Source organism: Peromyscus maniculatus, chromosome 7 (assembly GCF_049852395.1).
Source record: "Peromyscus maniculatus bairdii isolate BWxNUB_F1_BW_parent chromosome 7, HU_Pman_BW_mat_3.1, whole genome shotgun sequence".
Taxonomy (NCBI): Eukaryota; Metazoa; Chordata; class Mammalia; order Rodentia; family Cricetidae; genus Peromyscus; species Peromyscus maniculatus.
The window spans coordinates 86053888-86073558 of record NC_134858.1 but is presented as its reverse complement, the minus strand read 5'-3'; the positions used below and the strand labels follow the sequence as shown (position 1 = coordinate 86073558).

Below are 19671 nucleotides of genomic sequence, written 5' to 3'. Positions count from 1 at the left end.
GCAAAATAATTATTGTTTTCCATAAGGACTCTCCAAGGTCAAAGGTACTTCTAAAAAACATCTGTTCATTCAAATCTCTATTCCATACAGTCACTTTGCTAAATTCCTATGGAGTACAGGTAACATGTTTTTCTCCTCCCTTACATGATTAAAAAAAAAAGTCATCTCAATATCCCATATACATTTACATCTAAGTAACTACTGCAGGTTAACACAACATGAGCAGGCAGAAAGCATCTTTTCACAGCCAACTTCCTTGCTGGCTTGACATATACCACAGCTACAAAGAAAGAATCAATCGTTCTACTGTCAATCTAGAAAGTTAATCTTACAAGGAATCCTAAAGGAATCACAAACCTAAACTTTTGTACATAAAAGACAGTCAGTCAGCTGTACTTTAGATCTTCAGGATGTATACCCGTCGATCACTAGTTTCTTATGTCAGGACATTGAGGGCAGGAATGGGTATAAGGAGTTAATCATTGCCTTTGATGAACAGCAACCTTAACAGTTGGGCTGCTTTGTATTTCTTAACCTCAACCATGTGTCCTTTTGGACGTTAGGTTGCTTCTCTCTCTCTCTCTCTCTCTCTCTCTCTCTCTCTCTCTCTCTCTCTCTCTCTCTGTGTGTGTGTGTGTGTGTGTGTGTGTGTGTGTGTGTGTGTGTGTGTGTTCATCTTAAAGTAATGTTCAAAACATTTGCTCTAACCTGAAGTTCTTATAAGACTTTGATGCAGTCAAATGATGCACACTGAGACCTGTAACTGTATCTTTTTAGCATTAAGAGAATTAGGGCCAGCCTGGCTTCCAGATAATTCAAATGTTCTCCTAGTCAATTACCCAAGCTGTGATCTAAAGCGGCTCCTAAGGTGGAACTCAGAGGCCTTAGCTGTGAAATATATCCTTGTATATACTTTTATTCATCAAGGATCGGTATAGACTAATGTTATTATTATTAATTAGACAGCACAGCTTAGGAAGGAAGTCACCTTCATAATAATTTGTAGGTAAAAATGCCCAGTAGAACAGGATGTTTCAATGAGGTAAACACATTACCTTACAGGCAGTGGGGAAATTCCCAACACCCAATTCAACCTTGATAGATATCAGAGAAAGATAGCAACAGCAAGCAAGTAAGGGCACAGCAGAAGCAAAAGACATTCCGGGGTCTGTGATCTTGTGGGGGAGGGGGAGGGAGCTTACCTAACTGAGAATTATCCATCAAGGGGGTTTCTCCTGGTGGGCTGACACCCTGAACTTCAATTGCCATCTGCTGCTCCTCCGACATGGCCTCTGACAATATTTCTTATCTAAGTTCTACCACGTGGCTCATGGCTTCTTACCTCATGTTTTGTACCTTTCCTGCTTCCTCTGCATCTGGCTGGTGACTCTGTAGACTCCACGCTTTTTCTTCCCAGTGTCCTCCTAATCTGCCTCTCCCACCCATCTCTTCCTGGCCAGCCCTTTATTAACAAAGGAGAGTAATATATATTTACAGTGTACAAAGATTCTTTTACAGCAAAAGAGCATTAAATATGCTATATTATGCAAAAATATAGGACCCAAATTATCAGAAAATGCCTAGGCACATTCTAAAAAGAAAAACCTAGTATTCCTCATCCCAATGCATGAAGGAAAGCAAACACTGATTTAGAGCAAGGTGACAGCAGAGGGTTGGTATCTAGACTGACCGTCACACACATCTGGATTAACTGACTCTATACCTTTGCACTTCTCTTTTCCATGTTGGGCTTTACCCCAGGCTCTTGGGAGCATGAGAAAACAAACTGTACCACCGAGCTGTGCTCCCAGCCCTGTAAACTCTTCTTGAGACCAAATTATTTTAAGAACATATTTGTAGGACACATTCCATTTTTATTGAAGATAAAGTCCAGATTAGCATCAAAGAACTTTTACATTTGTTAGTTTGGTGGTGGACACATGATGAGCCACCAGAACGTCCTTCTTAACCTACACATGGTGACACATCCCAAACACTAAAAGAAAGTTGGTCACATGCTCCTCAAGGCTGCCCACTGAGCTGCACTCTCGACCAGCCATGGGAACTGGAGAGCTCCTTGCTCAGGGCTCCACACTGTCTGGACAGGGCCCTGATGGAGGAAGCACAGCATGTCCAGAGGATGGAGAGGAGTAGGCTCAGCTGAAGAAATGGTTTGTGCAGGGCCTGGGATGCAGAGGAAGACTAAAGTACAGGAGCTAGAAGGACAGGGACTCAACATGAGCCCAGGGAAATGGCCTGGGACAGGCAGGCAGCTGAGGGCTTCCTTCCTTTCAGGGCTGGGACAATAGACTCAGTTTTAAGGCAACAGCAGTCCTCAGCGGCACTCCTGATTCAGCCCTTGCTTTGCACTTGAGATCTCCCAGTTCTCTGGAGCAAGTCTTCCCATTGCTCTCCTGGGACACTCGCCTTCCCACAGGGTTTGTTTCTTCCTCTGCCATAAGCTCACAGCCTGTGACAGGGACTCTTCATGGGTGGTGTTCAAAGACAACTCATCCCTGAAACTGAGACTGATGCCTGGACCTGAGATCCTGTGCTGGTGCACATGAGCATCACCCTGAAGGGCAGCACTGCCAATTTGTCATCTGTTTTTAGAGAAGTGCAGTGCCTCTAGAGGATTGAAATCCTAAAGTTGAAAAGAAATTAGCAGTGTATACCAAGATAAAAGAGCCCAGCCGTGGACACTGGTAGGGTATCAGACTCAGGAAAGTGACATGCATCTCTGAAGCCAACCAGGTCATCAGGTAATGGTTAATAAAGACCTATGAACCAATGATTATAACTAAAACCACAAGTGAGCACGTGAGTCTGTGCATAAAGTCAGTGGTAAATGTCCTTGTTTGTGGATAAGAGCTGTGAGTTTGAACTTGGAACGAAGTAACAGTAATCTCACTAACTTGGAAATGACATTACTAATAGTGACAAGGCAATTTTTCCACAGTAGTTACTGCAGGGATACAGTCTGCATTGAGGCCCAGAGCATGCTGGGACAGACTGTTGATAGTCCTCTAGGTGAAGTTAAGTGTGGATTGTGAAATTCCTTTCTGCCCTTCAGCTCCTGATTAAAACAGGACAAAGGTTAAGACAAATATGCTCTTACAGGACATTAGCTTGATCATTAGATACAAGAAGCAGGGGGCAGTGTAAACTGTACTTCGGTTAGCCTTGAATTTGGGATAATGTCTTAATTCTGAAATTTAAGGCTACTTAACACACTATGCCCCAAAGTCAGTAGTGTAAAGTCACATTTTGTTGTTATAGCTGAGCGTTCTATGGCTAGACTCTGTGATTCCATTTATGCTTCTACTATGGTCTGCCTTCCTTTGTTTCTTCCTTTTTTGACCAATGTGTTTCATTAGGGTTGTTCACAATAGCATGGATGACACGTTATTTAGAGACACATAAGCATTAATTCAACGAATCCATTAAAAGACTCTAGCTCTTCAGGAAAGGGTGGTGGCTTGTGAGCCTCCCCCTGATTTGTCTCATTTCTAGTCTATCAGGGAACTCTGGAATCTTGAACTCTGGGGGAGTCCATGGGAGTGGCTGTTCCCTATTGGTACCCACCCCCTTGTTAGAATGGTCACCTTATTAAAGCAGCGTCCACACTCATCTGGAGCAGGAGTTGCTGAGCTGAGTGGAGAGGAAGCCTGGACTCTCACTAGGTCAGTTTTCTCTTTTATAACCTGTGTGACATGTTCTCATTTCTGCATCACTGGAAAACAGCTTTTCAGTGCTTTATTTATTATGCATTAATTGTACAGAACAGCTGGTTTTATTATGTAATTTCTACTAATGTATGTTATATACTTTGATCATATTCACTCCCCATTACCATTGATTTTACCTGTGTTTGATTCTGGTTCATATGAATTATTTTGTGACTCAACATCGAGTAGCAAACTATTTTTCCTTCTCTTTTCCTTCTCTCTTTCTATTGTCCCTCCCTCCACCCTTCCCGTCCTTCATCCCTCCTCCCCTTTCTCCCTCCTTCCTCATCCTGTTTTTCATTCTTCTCTTCATCTATTCCTTCCGTCATCTCCTACTGTTCCTTTTTCTCCTTCTGCTTCTCTCTCTGTTCCCTCCTTTCTCTCCCTCCTTCAGAGTCACTGAGCCAAAGGGTGGGGTTTAATGTATTTGCAAGGGACTCTAAATGATGGGATTCAGGACAGTGAGGAGTAGACCTGGACTGTCCTCTCAGGGAAACCTAAGATCAATAGTGTTCTTCTCTTGAATTGCATGTGCTAACCTCACAGAGAACTTGCAGATTCCTCCCAGGTGAGAACTTTTATTTACCCAGACTCTCCCAGCCACCCTCCCAAAGCACTTCCCCAGTTGGGTTTTCTACCACATTTGTTTCTGTTGTGTGGATTCTGATTGCTTTGATAATTCTGTTTAAATAACAGAGTAGCAGGTTCCACACTTAGGATTTGTTACTTTATTACTATCTTAATATTTAATTGTCCAACACAACCTCTGTTATTAAAAGGTAAGCCCAAAAAAGCAAATGGAAAAGAAAAGCATGACTAACTATTGAACCCCAGGAGATCTGAGGACTGTGGACTGAGCCTTCCATCATGTACCAGGGAGCAGTTGTCTGCTTATTTCCTCCGTGATCACAGATGTGTGTAGGAGGGAAGGAACGGAAGACCAGAAAACAATTTAAAATCCTGTAACAAGAGATGACAGGAAGAAATAAGTCTGTAGAAGAATGAAGTTAAATACAAACTCTGACATCAAGCTGTGGCCAATCCTATGCTAAGGTTCAAAGTATTCATCATGAATATGGAGAAACTCCAAAGTGGACCCTTAACTTGTGCAACTCTAAAACTGACAGGTTAAAGAGAGAGAGAGCCACACAGCTCAGCAGAGATGTCGTTTTTAAGGTGTAAGTCACCATATGGCTGCAAGGCGAGTGATGCTGAGGAATGACTGCATCCCAGGGAACACAGGATGAAAGTCTTTGAAAGCCTCAGAATCTCAGAGTCCCTGTGAGGTTCCCAGTGCAGAAGCTGTGCAGAGCAAACTAGAGTTCATGGAATAAACAAAGAAAAGCACAGGCAGAAAAGAACAGAGTGTTAGAAAGTGCCTGAGAAAACTGTGAGGTGCCCATGAGAAGCAAGTGTAAACTGAGGGCAGGGAGGCCGACATCTGAGGGGTAAGAATGTTGCTGAGGCCTGGTGATACTGACCCAGTAGACGGAGCCCACCAGCTCTAGAGGATCTGGTGTCTTCTTCTGGCCTTTGCAGCCACTGCAGCCATGTGCCCGTACAGACAGACAGACAGACAGACAGACAGACACACACACACACACACACACACACACACACACACACACACTCACTAACTCACACTCACACAGTACTTTGTAAAAGGCAGACACTGAAATTTCCTATTTCATCACAAGTTAAAGCACTACCCATGACCCATGATGTTGACTTTCCAGCCCCTGATCAGCAGGGACCCAGCACATCTGCTCACTGTGCAGGAACTGAGCTGTGCTCTCAGGGTCTCCTCAGCATGGAACTGTATGGACATCCTCTCTCCTGCAAACGTGTGACAGGAACAGCTCCTCACCAATAACTTTGTGGAGATGAAGTAAAGTTCCAATGAACAACTGCCCGATACGTGGTGTTACTGCATCAACCGCTCTGCTGTGAACACAGAACAGGGTCCAGTGTTCAGTGGGAAACAGAACTGCAGCAAAGAGATGAGCTCTTCTCCTGGGAGAACTAGGGTTTGACACAGCCAGGGTGACACCAAGCCATTGACAGCTTCTGAACTGAGCAGCCCAGGGTCCAAAGGACTGGGGAGGGACTTTGTCTCATCCCTCTGTGATGGCTCAGCTGTCCAAGGTCAACAGCTTCCAGTCCTTCATCACTAGAGGATCAGGGCTGCTCCGTTTATGTCCTCAAAGAGAAGGCACATGGCCAGCTGAGACCTGTTTGGTGCAATTGCAGGTTTGTGGTCACTGATGGATGAAAAATTAGTCAACAACCTCCTGCGTCCCCTGGAAGCTGCCCATGAAGAAGGCAGACTTCCCTCCTCTAGTGTGTTATTACTCACATCCCAAAGCACAGTCTCCCTGGCATTGACCTCTTTGCTTTTCCTTCACAGTCAGTGAAACCACAGTTGCTGCCATGGCCGGGAAGCCCGTACTTCACTACTTCAATGGCCGGGGCCGAATGGAATGCATCAGGTGGCTGCTGGCTGCAGCAGGGGTGGAGGTAGGTTGTGCATTGTGCTTCTGGAACCAGACCTAAGACAAGATTAAAATACTTCTGTAAGCTGAGCATCTTCACACCAGGAAAACTGTAAACAGATTTGCCATCAATGGTATTCATCTTAGCCCCATGGCACTGCCAAGACAAGAAGGCTGGGACTATAATTATGTCCACAGTCAGCCCCTAACCAAGTATGACCCCTTTATCAACCAGGCCACACACTACAACTACCCAGTGCCTGTGGGAGATAATTGGAGCATGCCCAGTGTGCCCAGCCACCACGACGATGCTCAGGGCCCAAACCTGGCATGGCTGAAGAACCTGTACTCTTGAAATGGAAGAGCCCCACTTCCCTGGTGCTCCCCATAGAATGTGAAAACCAACCCCACAAAAAAATGATAATGAGGAGGAGATAGATAGATTTGAACAAATGAAAATCTTACTATGCTCTCTACCAAAGAACACATTCCCATTAAAAGACGTTTTCAGGAGAAAACAATCAAATACCTGTCTGGTTTGTTGCTCTTTGGAGCTGAATCAAGTTACAGGAAGAGACATATAGAAATAAAACTTGAATATTGACTATTAGGAAATATTAATAGATTATTGCATTTTATGATAACAGAGTGTGATTTTGGTGTGACACTGTCCTTCTAAAAAGTGTACTTATTCCAGGCAGTGGTGGCACTCCATCCTAGTCTCTGCACTCAGGAGGCAGAGGTAGGCTCATCTCTGTGAGTTCAAGGCTATCCTGGTCTACAGAACAAGTTCCAGGACAGCCAGGTCTATTACAAAGAAAAATGCTGTTGCGAAAAACTCAAGGGGAGAAAAAGTGCACTTACATTTGGAAATTCACAGTGAGGTATTTGTGACAGGGACATGTGACAACTCAGCTCTGACATTAAGGTCAGAGTCACAGAGAAGATGGGCACAGAGGTGAAAGGTGAACAGGGTGACTTTATCTGGTGGTTGTTGGAGATGGTGACTGATGGATGGAGGCTCTTTGCACCTTGTGCGCAGTTTTACAACACAGACCCAGGAATTTCCATGATAAAAATGGTTTAGAGGGGACAGGAGACTGAAGTGATGGCTCAGTGTCAAAATCCAATACTGTTCTTACAGAGGACCCACACCGGATGCTCACAGCCACCTGTTACCCTAGCCTCAGAGGGTTCCCGTGCCTCTGGTCTCCATGGGCACTTACACTGCCTCCCTCTACACTCCTATAATAGAAAAACATATTAATAGTGGTAAACTATACAAGAGAAGCTTGATGGAATTAAATTAAAAATATGCACCACAAATGGGAAACCTGACACAGAAGGCAGTAACAGCCCTCCTGTCAACACCAATCAATACTCAGTGATCAGTTTTTAGAGACCATCAAATGCCAGGCACAGGCCTGGTCGGGAGGGTATAGGTGGTGAATAAAACAGAGGCCCCATCTTCAGGTGGCCCCCATGTCTATGAGCTTTCAGCTAAGTGTGTGAGTGGCCCAAGTGAGGTGTGGAAGCAACATTCTGAGGTTCAATGTTTTCCTTTCCAGTTGTAGAGCAGAAAGTTCTGGTAGGCTTTAGTGCTGCCCTCTAGAGGTGTCACTGGGAAAAACACTTCCCAGTTCACATCAGAGCAGCTCAGAAGTTGGCATTTCCTGAGAGGAAGTCAGGGGCACTTCCTGAGATCTTGAACTCAGGAGGCTTGAAGGATGAAGTGGTGTCCTGTGAAGGTTGCTTTGGTGTCTTCCCTCAGTGTCAAGGCAAAATGTTTACCTCAGCCATGGAATCGCACATCCATTCCTAAAAGAATAGGGAGGGCTTCAGCTGGGTCCTTTCTGAATGAAGGGGTGCATAAGAACCGAGACACACTAGTGCCAGCCTGGGAGGATTGCTTTAAATAATTCTATAATTGGGTGCAGTGTCTATATGCCAGCTTTGTGGCTCAGGGATATGTTCTAAGCCACTGGACTGCTGATTCAGCACAGGAGGAGGGGGTGGGGCATCTGCACAGAAGCCTTCTTGTTCCATGTCCCAGAGTGACTGAGAAGCCAGTGGGCAGGGGCTATTAGAGACCCTGGCTCAAACCTTCCAGACTCAATGTGCCCACAGGCTGCCCTTTGACCTCATCACCCTCACACCCACCAACCTCATCGCAGTTCAGCCGCCCTCTGTGATGACGTCAGCACTCTGTGCAGCTCTCTGAAAGCTGTGCATGTTGTCGACACTCACATTTCATTCCATCAGTTCAGTCCAGGCAGTTATGGAATCATCCACAAACTGCCTCGCCAAGCAAGGTAGAAGATGATTTTCAGCCTTTTGTGAAAGAAATTTTCTTTAAAAACGTGAAAGGAAGAGAGTGGTTTATTACTCTAGATTGCTGGAGAGAGGGCTGGGTGACTAAAAATTAAGCCACATGGTTTTGAATCCCAGGAATCCATGTAAAAGGCCAGAGTGGGTTTTCATTGGGTATGTGTATCCTCACACAAAAATATATTAATACATATACATAAAACAAATAACTATTTAAAAAATACAATAACAGCTCCATAATGTAAGCAACTTTGATGTGGGGCTAGAATAAATGCTTGGTTGTTTAGAGTTCTTATTGCATATACAATGTACTATGGTTCCCAGCATCCACATATGACAGTTAAAAGTGTTTATCACCCCATATCCAACTGAATCTCTAACCTTTGGCCTCCATGAACTCTGGCCTCTGAGATGGGTGTTTTAACATGCATAAGACCCCCACACACACATACACACGCATTTAAAATTGGTAAAACTAAATCCTGAAGAAAATTTAAAAAAAAGAAAAACAGGTATTCCAGGTTCATGCCATGCACCATGATGGACACACAGAAAGTTCTATTCTGTTATCACTGAAAATAACAGGCTTTGCTGAGAGTTCAAAACCTCAACAGTCCATTTCCCAGTGCTGGTCCTCCAGGAAGATCACTCTCTTCTTAGGATCTAAGCATGGACATAGTGCGGTCAGGGAGGAGGAACACCACAAGAATGAGCAGCTTTGTTATGTTCATCACCTTGTTGTTGATGGATCTAGTTTGAATTATCAAGTGGCCATGATCAGACACTTCGGGTCTACTGCAGATGTACTATCAGACACAGACCACTCAAGTTCAAAAGTCTACAATAATACAGAATGAGCTAATGAAAATGCATTTACTTTTTCTGTCTTCAGTTTGAAGAGAAGTTTATAGAACGTCCAGAAGACTTGGAAAAGTTAAGAAAAGGTAACACCAAGTATCCATATGTCTTCAATGAGGTGCCTAGTTGAAGGTTTACCAGATGGTGATGGTGGTGGGTGAGAATAGTCAAGAATGGCAGAGTGATAAGATGTAGGTGGTGGGTTTCCTTGAGTGCTCTGAAAATGGAAACAATGATAAGAGAGAGGAAGTTAGTTTCTGCAAACATTTGTCTGGTGACTGGTAAATAAATGTTTTCTTACTATTTCTGCATCAGAGTGAGCTATTTCTTTCAGGCTCACTTTTATTCACTTCTACCATCATTTTCTTCACCCACAATGCCCAATAACCTCACAGGTACATGGCCATTGATTAAATCATGGGTGGACAAACACCTGGGATAATTTTCTTGAGCATTTTGATTCTAGCTACTGATGAGTTGCTATCACCCCACAAATACAGCCTGGAGGAATCAGTGGCTCACTACACAGGGAACTGTCGTACACCTTATGTCTTGAGGATAACTAGACTTCCAAACTCCCTACATAGCTCTATTTGCATGATGGCCCTCTGCTGTCCCTCCTAACTCTCAAATGTATCTGGAGACAAGAACTGAACATAAAAACATGCATGAGAGATATAATATGAATCTGGATAGGAAATAACAGTGAATGAGCAAAGCTCAAAAGCCAAGAGAAGATTATGAGACAAAGAGGAAGCAGGAGCTAAGAGTAAATGGGATTTAATTAAAGACTGGCTGCCAATCATTTATCTTTCCTTTGCATGATCAGACATTTCAATACAACTTTTCTGTTCCTGAGAAGTGAGACTTGAGCCAGGCTGTGGTGGCGCATGCCTGTAATTCCAGTACTCGGGAGGCAGAGGCAGGCAGATCACTGTGAGTTTGAGGCCAGCCTGGTCTACAGAGCTAGTCCAGGACAGGCTCCAAAGCTACAGAGAAACCTTGTCTCAAAACACCAAAAACAAAACAAAACAAAACAAAAAAAAAACCAACCAACCCAACAAACAAACAAAAAAACAGAAGTGAGACTTGAATACTTCACATACCTCTTTCCTTTCTTCTTTCAAAGATGGGAAACTGATGTTTGAGCAAGTGCCCATGGTGGAGATTGACGGAATGATACTGGTGCAGACCAGAGCCATTCTCAACTACATTGCCACCAAATACGACCTCTATGGCAAGGACGTGAAGGAGAGAGCCCTGTACGGTACATTTCCTGTTATTACTCCAAGGGGAAACAAAGGAGGGAATTGGTGTCTCCATCAATGAGCAAGAGAGTGGAGGCTTTGAGTCTAGGAGCAGGCTGATTATGGATATGAACACTTAGTCCGAGTATGGAGGAGTCCATGGAGGAGATGGAGGAGGAGCTGGGGTGGGTTCAGGTGAGTGTGACTGCAGCAGAGGATGATGTTGCCAGCACAGGTCAGGAACCGAGTTGCAAATATGATGTTCCAAGGGCCCTGAGCATGGTGGAATCAGGACTCCGGGTGCTCAAGGCTTCAGTGACTGGACCTCAGCCAACAGCTTAGGACAAAGGACACAGGGCTTGAGGCTAGAGGAGGAGTCCTAGGGTGGGAAGGAGGAAGGAGCTGCTTCCCACATCCCAGGAGTAAGAATAATACAGAGCAAGACCTGAATTGTCAGCCAGTCCTATGGACTGGTCAACTCAATGAGCCTTAGATAAACTCGTTCCCATGGACCAAGATTACCCAAAGCATTTAATTCAGAACTAAAGCATCCAGGTTGCCTACACCACCAATGCTGGGACTCACTGTGATATGACAAAGTTCTTCATTCATAAACCACTGTGTATGAGTATTGCAGTTGCTTAGAGAGCTAAATGTGGTGCTAGCCAGCAACACTAGTGTGGGAAACATATGTCCATGGAAAGAGAGACTCGGCGTTAATAGTGCTTGTATAGAAATAAACCTAACGGCATTATAATTTTCTCATGGTGGACTCAGCCCAGATATTCAATAATAGAGGAAAGAGGAGCACAACTTATAATTTTAGCCATGAAAATATCTGAAGTGCTGAGGGGCGCAGAACAAAGGTCAAGTGTGGACACTGCATTATGTAAAGTAGGCAGACACCAGGGCACATGCTCCATGGTTCATTCCATAGGAAACATTCCTGTCCTCCCCGTGGATAAGAAAGGAAGTGGGTCAGCACCTTCTGGAGCAGCTGCCACAGGGGCGGGATTAGAGGTTTGAAGGGAGTGAGGATCAACCTCCTCTAACACTGGAGGATGTTAACATGCTTAGACTACTACAGATGCGTGGAAACACAGAATACCACCTTTCTGGGGGCCAGCAATGGTAGCATGTGAAAATGTGACAATGAAAGTCTGTTCCAAAAGCACTGTGTGAAATACAGTTTAAAGAAGGGAACACATGTGTCCTTTGCTGTGCTGTGGGTCAACTGAATAAAGAAATAGGCAAGTCTTGACAAAAGTTAAGAAGGCCAGAATCCAGCAGCACTGTGTGAAGGACATACAGATGTTCTACATGGAGAACTTCTAACACTGACCAAGAATGACTCTGGACCAGGCAGCAGAAGGAGACATACCCAGAGATGCATCTGGTGCTTCAACGAGGGCTCCGGCTCCGTGTTAAGCTTACATGGGAGGCAGCTTGTTATCTCTGAGAATCTCAGCAGGGTTGTTGAGAATAAATTATGTCAGAGAGAGAGAGGAGAGAGAGAGAGAGAGAGAGAGAGAGAGAGAGAGAGAGAGAGAGAGAGAGAGAGGGAGGGAGGGAGAGAGAGAGAGAGAGAGAGAGAGAGCTGTAGACTTTGATGGTTGTCTTCTGGAATGCCAGTGATGCTCTTTGTCCTTGGGATGGGCCATGTATGTAAAAAAAATTCTAAAAGTGTATCTGAACCAACAGGCTATCCTAGAAGGAAAGTTAAATCTGTTAAATATAAAGGATAATATGCTGTGGATATTGCTCTGTATAAATAAACACTGATTGGCTGATAGCCAGACAGGAAGTATAGGTGCGACTAACAGAGAGGAGAATTGAGGGAACAGGAAGGCAGAGGGGGAGACGGCTGGAGCCGCTGCCAGTACAAGGAAGATGTAAGGTACCGATAAGCCACGAGCCATATGGCAAAGCATAGATTAATAGAAATGGGCTAAATTATCAGGGACAATGGGGGTCCAGCCCCTCGATAGTCCCCTCCCAGGGTCCGGGAAGAATCTAAACCAGCTGATAATTAATCTTTGATGAGAAGAAATGAATCTATGTACATGAAACTCCTTAGTCCAGATACATATTATTCTGTGTCAGTTACAAGCTTATATTCTGCTCTCATATTTAGCTCATTTCTAGCCTGATTTCTCTCTACACTTGTCTGTGGTCTCCTCTAGGTTCTATCTTAATTCCTTCATCTAGTTCTGTCCCTTCCAGGTTCTCATCCATCTTGTTCCTTCCCTTATCATCTCCTCTCCCATCTCCTCTCTCCTGATCTCGTTCTTCCTCATCTTGTTCTTCCCCATCTGGCTCTTCCTCTTCTTCCATCTCCTTCCTCTAGTACTTCTAGCCCTTCAATCTACTTCTTGCCCATCTCAGTTTGTTCCTCTCAAGTTCTTACCCATCTAGTTCTTCCATTCTCTTTTCTCTTCTCTGTCCTCCATGCGCCCTGGAAGTCCTGGTATATATACACTTACAAGCAGTAATTGCTTAACAGTGCAAAGCCAGGCTTCCAGGGTCAAACGGAGGGGTGATAAGAATCACACAGGGAGGCAATAACCGTTAATTATCATTGCAGCTCCAAAGGGAAGTGACCAATGGGGAAATGAATTAACTAAAGGCTAAATTCAGGTAATATCTAAGAAGAGTGCTCTTATGTGCACAACTATAATCTTAAACTAGATTGGTAGAAAATGTTAGGATTCTATACATCATTGGGAGAAAATAAAACTGTCTTCTTTTTTCTTGTAACTCATATCTGTCCAAGCTACCTGTCATTTTTCTGCAGGGTGGGGGAAAGTGTGCTTGGACGCTAGGCAACCTGTACAGCTAGATGCCTCTGGTGATAGTTAAAGGGAGATCTGGAACTAGAGGTAAGGTTTGGGAAAGAGGAAGTAAGGCTTAATTGGCACATCTGCTAGGCCTTCTCTAACAGGTGGCCCGGATGCTTAAGTCTATTCTTAGACAGTACGGAGTTATCTCTGATAAAGTACTTTCCTCCATCTGGGGATGGACCTGGCCAGATGCTGGCAATGATGATAATTACAGGGAGGCTTGAACTGGGGTTCTGGCTGAGCATAGCTGTCAGTTCAGAAGGTTATCCAAATATTCCTAGAAGTGGTTAGATAAGGAGTTAGAGGTCTATAAAGTTAGTAAGGCTGTAAAAAAGGAAGGTCCAAGCTAAATTATGTAAAGCTATTACTGAATATCCACCTGACCTAGGCGGTATCTCCTTGTGGAATTTGTCTTAAATCAGGAGACTTGCATGTGGATTGTTATTACTGCTAGTCCTTGAAAGAAGCCAAGGGAGATATCTGATTCCAGAGAAAGCCTTTCCTGAGGCAGTTCTCCAAAGACCTGGAATGTGTATGTCCAGAGAGTGATCAGTCCACACTGTTAGCCCTTCTTAGGGAAAAGTCAATTGGGAAGACTATGAAGGCTCACATGATTTTCATAACAGAAGACAGCTGATATCTAACAAGCCAAGTAACACCATAAACTCCTTAGGATTTGGCTTCCTCTGGAGGAATTCCCTGATTCCTCCAGGTAGTGACTTTGCCATAACCAGCTGAGTTCTTATGATATATTCCTGCGGCCCGCAGCACTAAATATAAGAGTAAGGGCTAGACAATGAGCTAATGGCCAAGCAGTTTAAATAATGTAAGAGTCTCTGTGTTTATTTTATAAGTGGGCGCCAGGACTGGCGTGACTTGGCGGGACCTAGAGAAAAATTCTCTAGCTACAATAATAACCCACTAGAGGCGAGTAAGCTTGCAACCACATTTCAGTGTAAAATTTTCAGGGTTTTAGATTAAAATGTAAAATAGTGAATCCCTGAAAACCCTTGACCATTTGGATAATTTTATCTTTCAGAATTGACATGTATACAGAGGGTATTGTAGATGTGACTGAAATGATCCTGCAACTGATACTATGTCCCCCGGACCAGAAAGAAGCCAAGATTTCCATGATAAAAGACAAGACCAAAAACCGGTACTTGCCTGCCTTTGAAAAAGTAAGTGGGCTCTTTGAAGTCAGGGGACACTGAGTTCCAAGGACAGGAGAAAGGTAGAGTCTGGGAGAGAAAGGTTGCTCCAGTACTGACCTTCCATGAGCCTCTCTGTGCAGCCCCTACCCCACAGGGCACTGTGGAAAACAGCCTGTGAAGGAGCCCTGCATGGTCACGCCAGTCTAGGGGTCAGTATGCAACAGGGTTCATGGCCACAACCAGAACTTGATCTGTGGAAGCTGAGCCACACCAGGATGGACCCAGATCCTGCAGAACACAACAGGCTTCAATGTCAGAGCAAACTCAAGAAAAACACAGATGGGAAAATATTCTGTCAGATCACACAGGGAGGCAGAGAGTGACTGGCTGTCAGGAGAATATGATAGTGCTTCAAAGACAGAGGGTAGTACCTGAACAAGGACAGGGATGGAGGGTGGAGAGGAGGAGGTTGATGATGTGATGTTAAGGAAAACTAATCTGCCTGGATTGGGGTCACAGATGCAGGGCTTGGAGGAGAGCCATGTACACTCTTCAAATGAAGGTGTGTCAGTGATATGGAGTGCCTCTCTGTAGCTGGAGTCTTAAAAGTTCTTTTTAATAAAATCAAACCTGAGGCCAGTTTTTGGGGTGAATGTTGGGAGATGAGACAAGCAGAACAAGCCACGGCTACCTCACCTTGCCAGTTCCTCAGCTGATCCTGTTTCCTAAGACTGGGAAACCTCCGAGTCCTCATCCAGAATGGGTCTCAGCAGAACTGTTGATCAAAAGCTTAAAAGCTTCACCAGCCAAATACTTCTTGTCTTTGGTCTTGACACCTTATATATCTTTCTGCTTTCTGCCTTCATTCCCTGGGATTAAAGGCTCACTTCTTGGGATTAAAGGCATGTGTCACCATGCCTGGCTGTTTCCAATGTGGCCTTGAACTCACAGAGATTCCAGAGGGATTTCTGCTTCTGGAATGCTAAGATTAAAAGTGTGAGTGAAACCATTTTCTAGCCTCTGTATCTAGTGGCTGTTCTGTTCTTTGACCCCAGATATGTTTGTTAGTGTGCACAATATTTTGGGGAACATAATTACCACCACACCTTTCTTAGTCAGAGCTTCTCTTTGGAGGAAGATCAAGAACACTTTAGAACTACTTGATCGTCTGTCAAGTAAAAGATAAGAACAGAGCTATAATCTTAGAGGATATGGGCATCCTACACATTCCTGAGAGACCTGACTTTGACCCCCATGTTACAAAGCATCACCTTTTTTTCATCCTTTCACTGAAAGTTCACTCAATGCTGTTCTGCTCTGTGGAAGATGAAAGGGATTTAGGAGCCATCAGGTCCTCACACAACCCTCTGGAGTTAAGGCCCTGTCTCCTAGGACATAATGTCCAGCCATCACAGCTTACAGCATCTCTGGTATGAGATTCATGACCTGCACTCATACAATGATCTATGTACTGAGAACGTGTGATGCTGCCTTTTGTATTTTTAGTTTTTCTTCATTTTTCCTTTTTTTTTTTTTTAACAGGTTCTCTCTATTATGTAGCTCTGGCTCTTCCAGAACACTCTATGTGAACTGGCCTTGAGCTCACAGAGATCCACCTGCCTCAGCCTCTTGAGTGCCAGGATTATATCTGTGTGCCACCGTACCTGGTTTCCTGTTGTTTCTGGATGTGCTAATTATATTTTTCTCTGTAGACATGTACAGTGTGAGAAGGTGATCACAAAGCCTTTGATTGTTCTTTACTTGTAGCTCATGACTTAAGAATGGTTTTTCTTTGTGATTATCTGTGATTTTCATATTGCTGGGATATTTAAGTAAATGCCATATGAATGTAACTAAGACAGTATTAATATCCAATCTTCACACAACCAGAAATGTTGACATCAATGTTAAATAAATACATAGCTGCCAATCAGATAGCAAGATTAGCACCATATGGTGTCGGCATGCTCATCTGTCAACATTCACATGTTATCAGTACAATGTTACTTACAGACTCCAACTCAGGTCACCCTGTGCAATTCAGCATGTCAATCATGACACAGTGAAGGATGGGAGTCAGAGCCAATGCTGTAAAGGGGAGGATGTGCTGTAGTTCAGTTGGGTGTACTTCAGATCCCAGAGACCTGAGGAGAGCAGACAGGAGACATGGGATGTTCTCTGTGACTGATGCTCCCTGCAGGCAGAGCCTCTGCCCAAGAGAGATTGAACAGAGCACAGGGAGAGGAAAGTCCTGACATTCCAGTGTCCCATCAGCTTAAAATAAGAGGAAGAACAAGATGTGTCAGGGCTAATCCTGACCTCAGGTGGAAAATGTACAGAAGGGTGGGTGGTGTGAAGGCCATAGGAACTGGCAATGACTGAGAAAGGTCACCTGAACTTTAAAGAGGAGGTTGCCTGCCTGACTTCTCCCTCTCCCTCTTGTATCTTAGGCCTAGAGAAATGTCTGCATGTCTATCCCTGCCAGGCAGAGGCAGAGCCACCCCTTGGGAGACTTGGGAAAAGTCAGTGGTTTCTGCCCAACTCTATGTTCATAATCAGTCTCCCTTAATTCTGCAGGTATTGAAGAGCCATGGACAAGACTACCTTGTTGGCAACAGGCTGACCAGGGTAGACATTCACCTGCTGGAACTTCTCCTCTATATTGAAGAGCTTGACTCCAGCCTTCTGGCCCCTTTCCCCCTGCTGAAGGTGAGATCGCCTCAGAGAGGCAGCCACACACACATGCCTCTGAGAGTATAATGGTGGCCTATGGTCTTCCTAGGGCCCATCCTCGGGCCTCCAAACTGAGCTACTGGACCCTGGGTTCAGGCATGAAAATTATCTTTTGTGTATGGAGTCTGGAGGCTGGTACTCCAAGAATATTTTGCCTTTTGTCATGAGAAAGATGCAAGAGTTTCCTTGGACCCCTGTTTTTTGGAGGATGCTTCGGGCCTTAATCTTCATCTCATGTGTCCTGTCTTTGCACACTCAGTGTCTCAGCGGGTCTCTGTCATGCTGATCCCCGTCCTCAGCTCTGACTACTCAACACTGTGCTTCCCTCTCCACAGCCCCCACAATGCCGTCCTCACGCCTAGGGACCCCATCCTTATCTCCAGGTTGAAAACTGGCTGTGAGTTGCTCCTGGTTAGACTTTGAGATTTTCTGTGTCCATTTGCAACTCAGTTTTTCATGTCTTCAGTTTTCTTTGGTAGTCTCTGCATTCACACCTGAGAGACACGGTGCTCTGTGCTCTGCACCACAAACCCAGACTACAGAGTATGTCAGGGACCAGAGAAGAAGGTAAGAGGATGTCAAAGGAGGTCTTTAGGAACATTATTCTGAGCTATGGTTTCAGCTCATGGTTTTATCATTCTACTCATGTCTACACTGGAGCTAAGTAAGGATGCAGATAGTTGTGTTCTGGAAAGGGCTCAGAGTTTTTTGGATTGTCCACATAAGCCATTCTGACTCTCAGGCTGTGTTTTCTGGATTACAGGCCCTGAAGAGCAGACTCAGCAGCCTGCCCAATGTGAAGAAGTTCCTACAGCCTGGCAGCCAGAGAAAGCCTCCCGTTGATGCAAAACAAATCGAAGAGGCTAGGAAGATGTTCAAGTTCTAGGAAAGCTGCATTGAGAGAGCCCACAGACACTAGTATCTGGGGTTTTTAAATAATGAACAGCAATTGTTTATACTGGTAGTAGAGAAAATGAACATGAATAAAGGATATATATATATATATATATATATATATATATATATATATGTCAGTCATGTGTTCCTTGGATTGCAGGAGCACATTCCAAGAAGGCAAACAATAATCATGACAAATAAGAGCAAAGCTTGTAAAAATAAGGAAAAGCTAAGTAAAAAGAACACTAACAAGAGAAAAGAAGTGACTAACATCTTTGTACAATGAGCCACAAAATTTAAAGGTAACATTAATTACAAGACAAAAAAATAAAAATGAAAAAATAGAATAAAAAATAGAGGAGAAAATTTAAGGTCTAAAAAAAGAGTGCAATTACAGGAGAAGGAATTGGATAACTAGTGTAAAGATATTTTAAAGAAAGAAAAAATACCAGAGAAAACAAAATTAAATATTTAAAATAGTGAGGGCGAATCTGGAGAGCAGGCTCACAAGTGACAAGCACTGGTTTTTCTTGGAGAGGCCCAGGTTAGGTGCCCAGCATCTCCATGACATCTCACAACCATCTGTAACTTCAGCTCCATAGAACCTGATGTCATCTTCAGACCTCTGTGGTCACTGTTCACCGGTGAGATACATACATATATGTAGTCAAAACACCTTGACATGTAAAATAAAAATTAAAAAATACTTTAATAGTAAAAATAGAGAGGAAAATACACTTTCAAGCAAAATAACAATAACAGAAAATATCTTTGAAAAGTTTCTGTCTTTATCCGGGTGTGTTTGCACATGCCTTTAATCCCAGCACTTGGGAAGCAGAGCTACATGCATCTCTGTGAACTCTCAAGGCCAACCTGGTCTACATAGTAACTTCCAGGACAGCTAGAGCTACAGAATAGTGATGCCCTATCTCAAATGAATAAATAAATGATAAATAAATTCTGTCCTTGCCCCACTGGAATCTGATGATTTCATCTTTTCCTTGCAACCTCAAATCTCTAGAGCCAGTCCTGTCCTGAATATCTTGTGTTGAGGTCTAGCCTGGTGGGTCTGCCTAATCCTACTCTCTGCATACCCTCCCCCTTGCTCTGATCCAGCCTGGGCTCCACACGCATTGCCCTGCTGAGCTCCACTTACACTGTCATCAACCTCCAGCACAGGCCAGGATTCACATCTTACACACAGGTCCAGGTTCTCCCCTCAACTGTGGGAGACACAGAGATCCTTGTGGTCACAGACAAGCACTAGGGGAACTAGGAATGCTAAACACATAGGATTGTCCTATCAAAGAGAATGATGTATTAACTCTTTCCCTTCCAGGGGTCTGGGAATGAATAGGGCTAAGAGCCTGGTGACCTTTGAGCTATCTTAGTAT

The 19671-nt window shown here is 44.1% G+C and overlaps 1 protein-coding gene across 1 annotated transcript; it reads left to right on the top strand.

Moving 5' to 3' along the window:
* Window positions 1-3527: 3527 nt before the first annotated feature.
* LOC102924936 (glutathione S-transferase A2) lies at window positions 3528-19257 on the top strand. The gene is made up of 7 exons (XM_006996889.4): window positions 3528-3683; window positions 6136-6245; window positions 9441-9492; window positions 10536-10668; window positions 14533-14674; window positions 17225-17356; window positions 18144-19257. Exons 2-7 carry the CDS (start codon window positions 6159-6161, stop codon window positions 18264-18266), a joined length of 669 nt encoding a protein of 222 aa, XP_006996951.1. The 5' UTR covers window positions 3528-3683; window positions 6136-6158; the 3' UTR covers window positions 18267-19257.
* Window positions 19258-19671: the final 414 nt, after the last annotated feature.

Bases quoted from the DNA above. Each gene is read 5' to 3' on its own strand.
- LOC102924936 (XM_006996889.4), top strand. From the start codon at position 6,159: ATGGCCGGGAAGCCCGTACTTCACTACTTCAATGGCCGGGGCCGAATG. The intron at 6,246-9,440 runs GTAGGTTGTGCA...TTCTGTCTTCAG, and splicing joins TGGCTGCAGCAGGGGTGGAG to TTTGAAGAGAAGTTTATAGA. The intron at 17,357-18,143 runs GTGAGATCGCCT...TCTGGATTACAG, and splicing joins CCCCTTTCCCCCTGCTGAAG to GCCCTGAAGAGCAGACTCAG.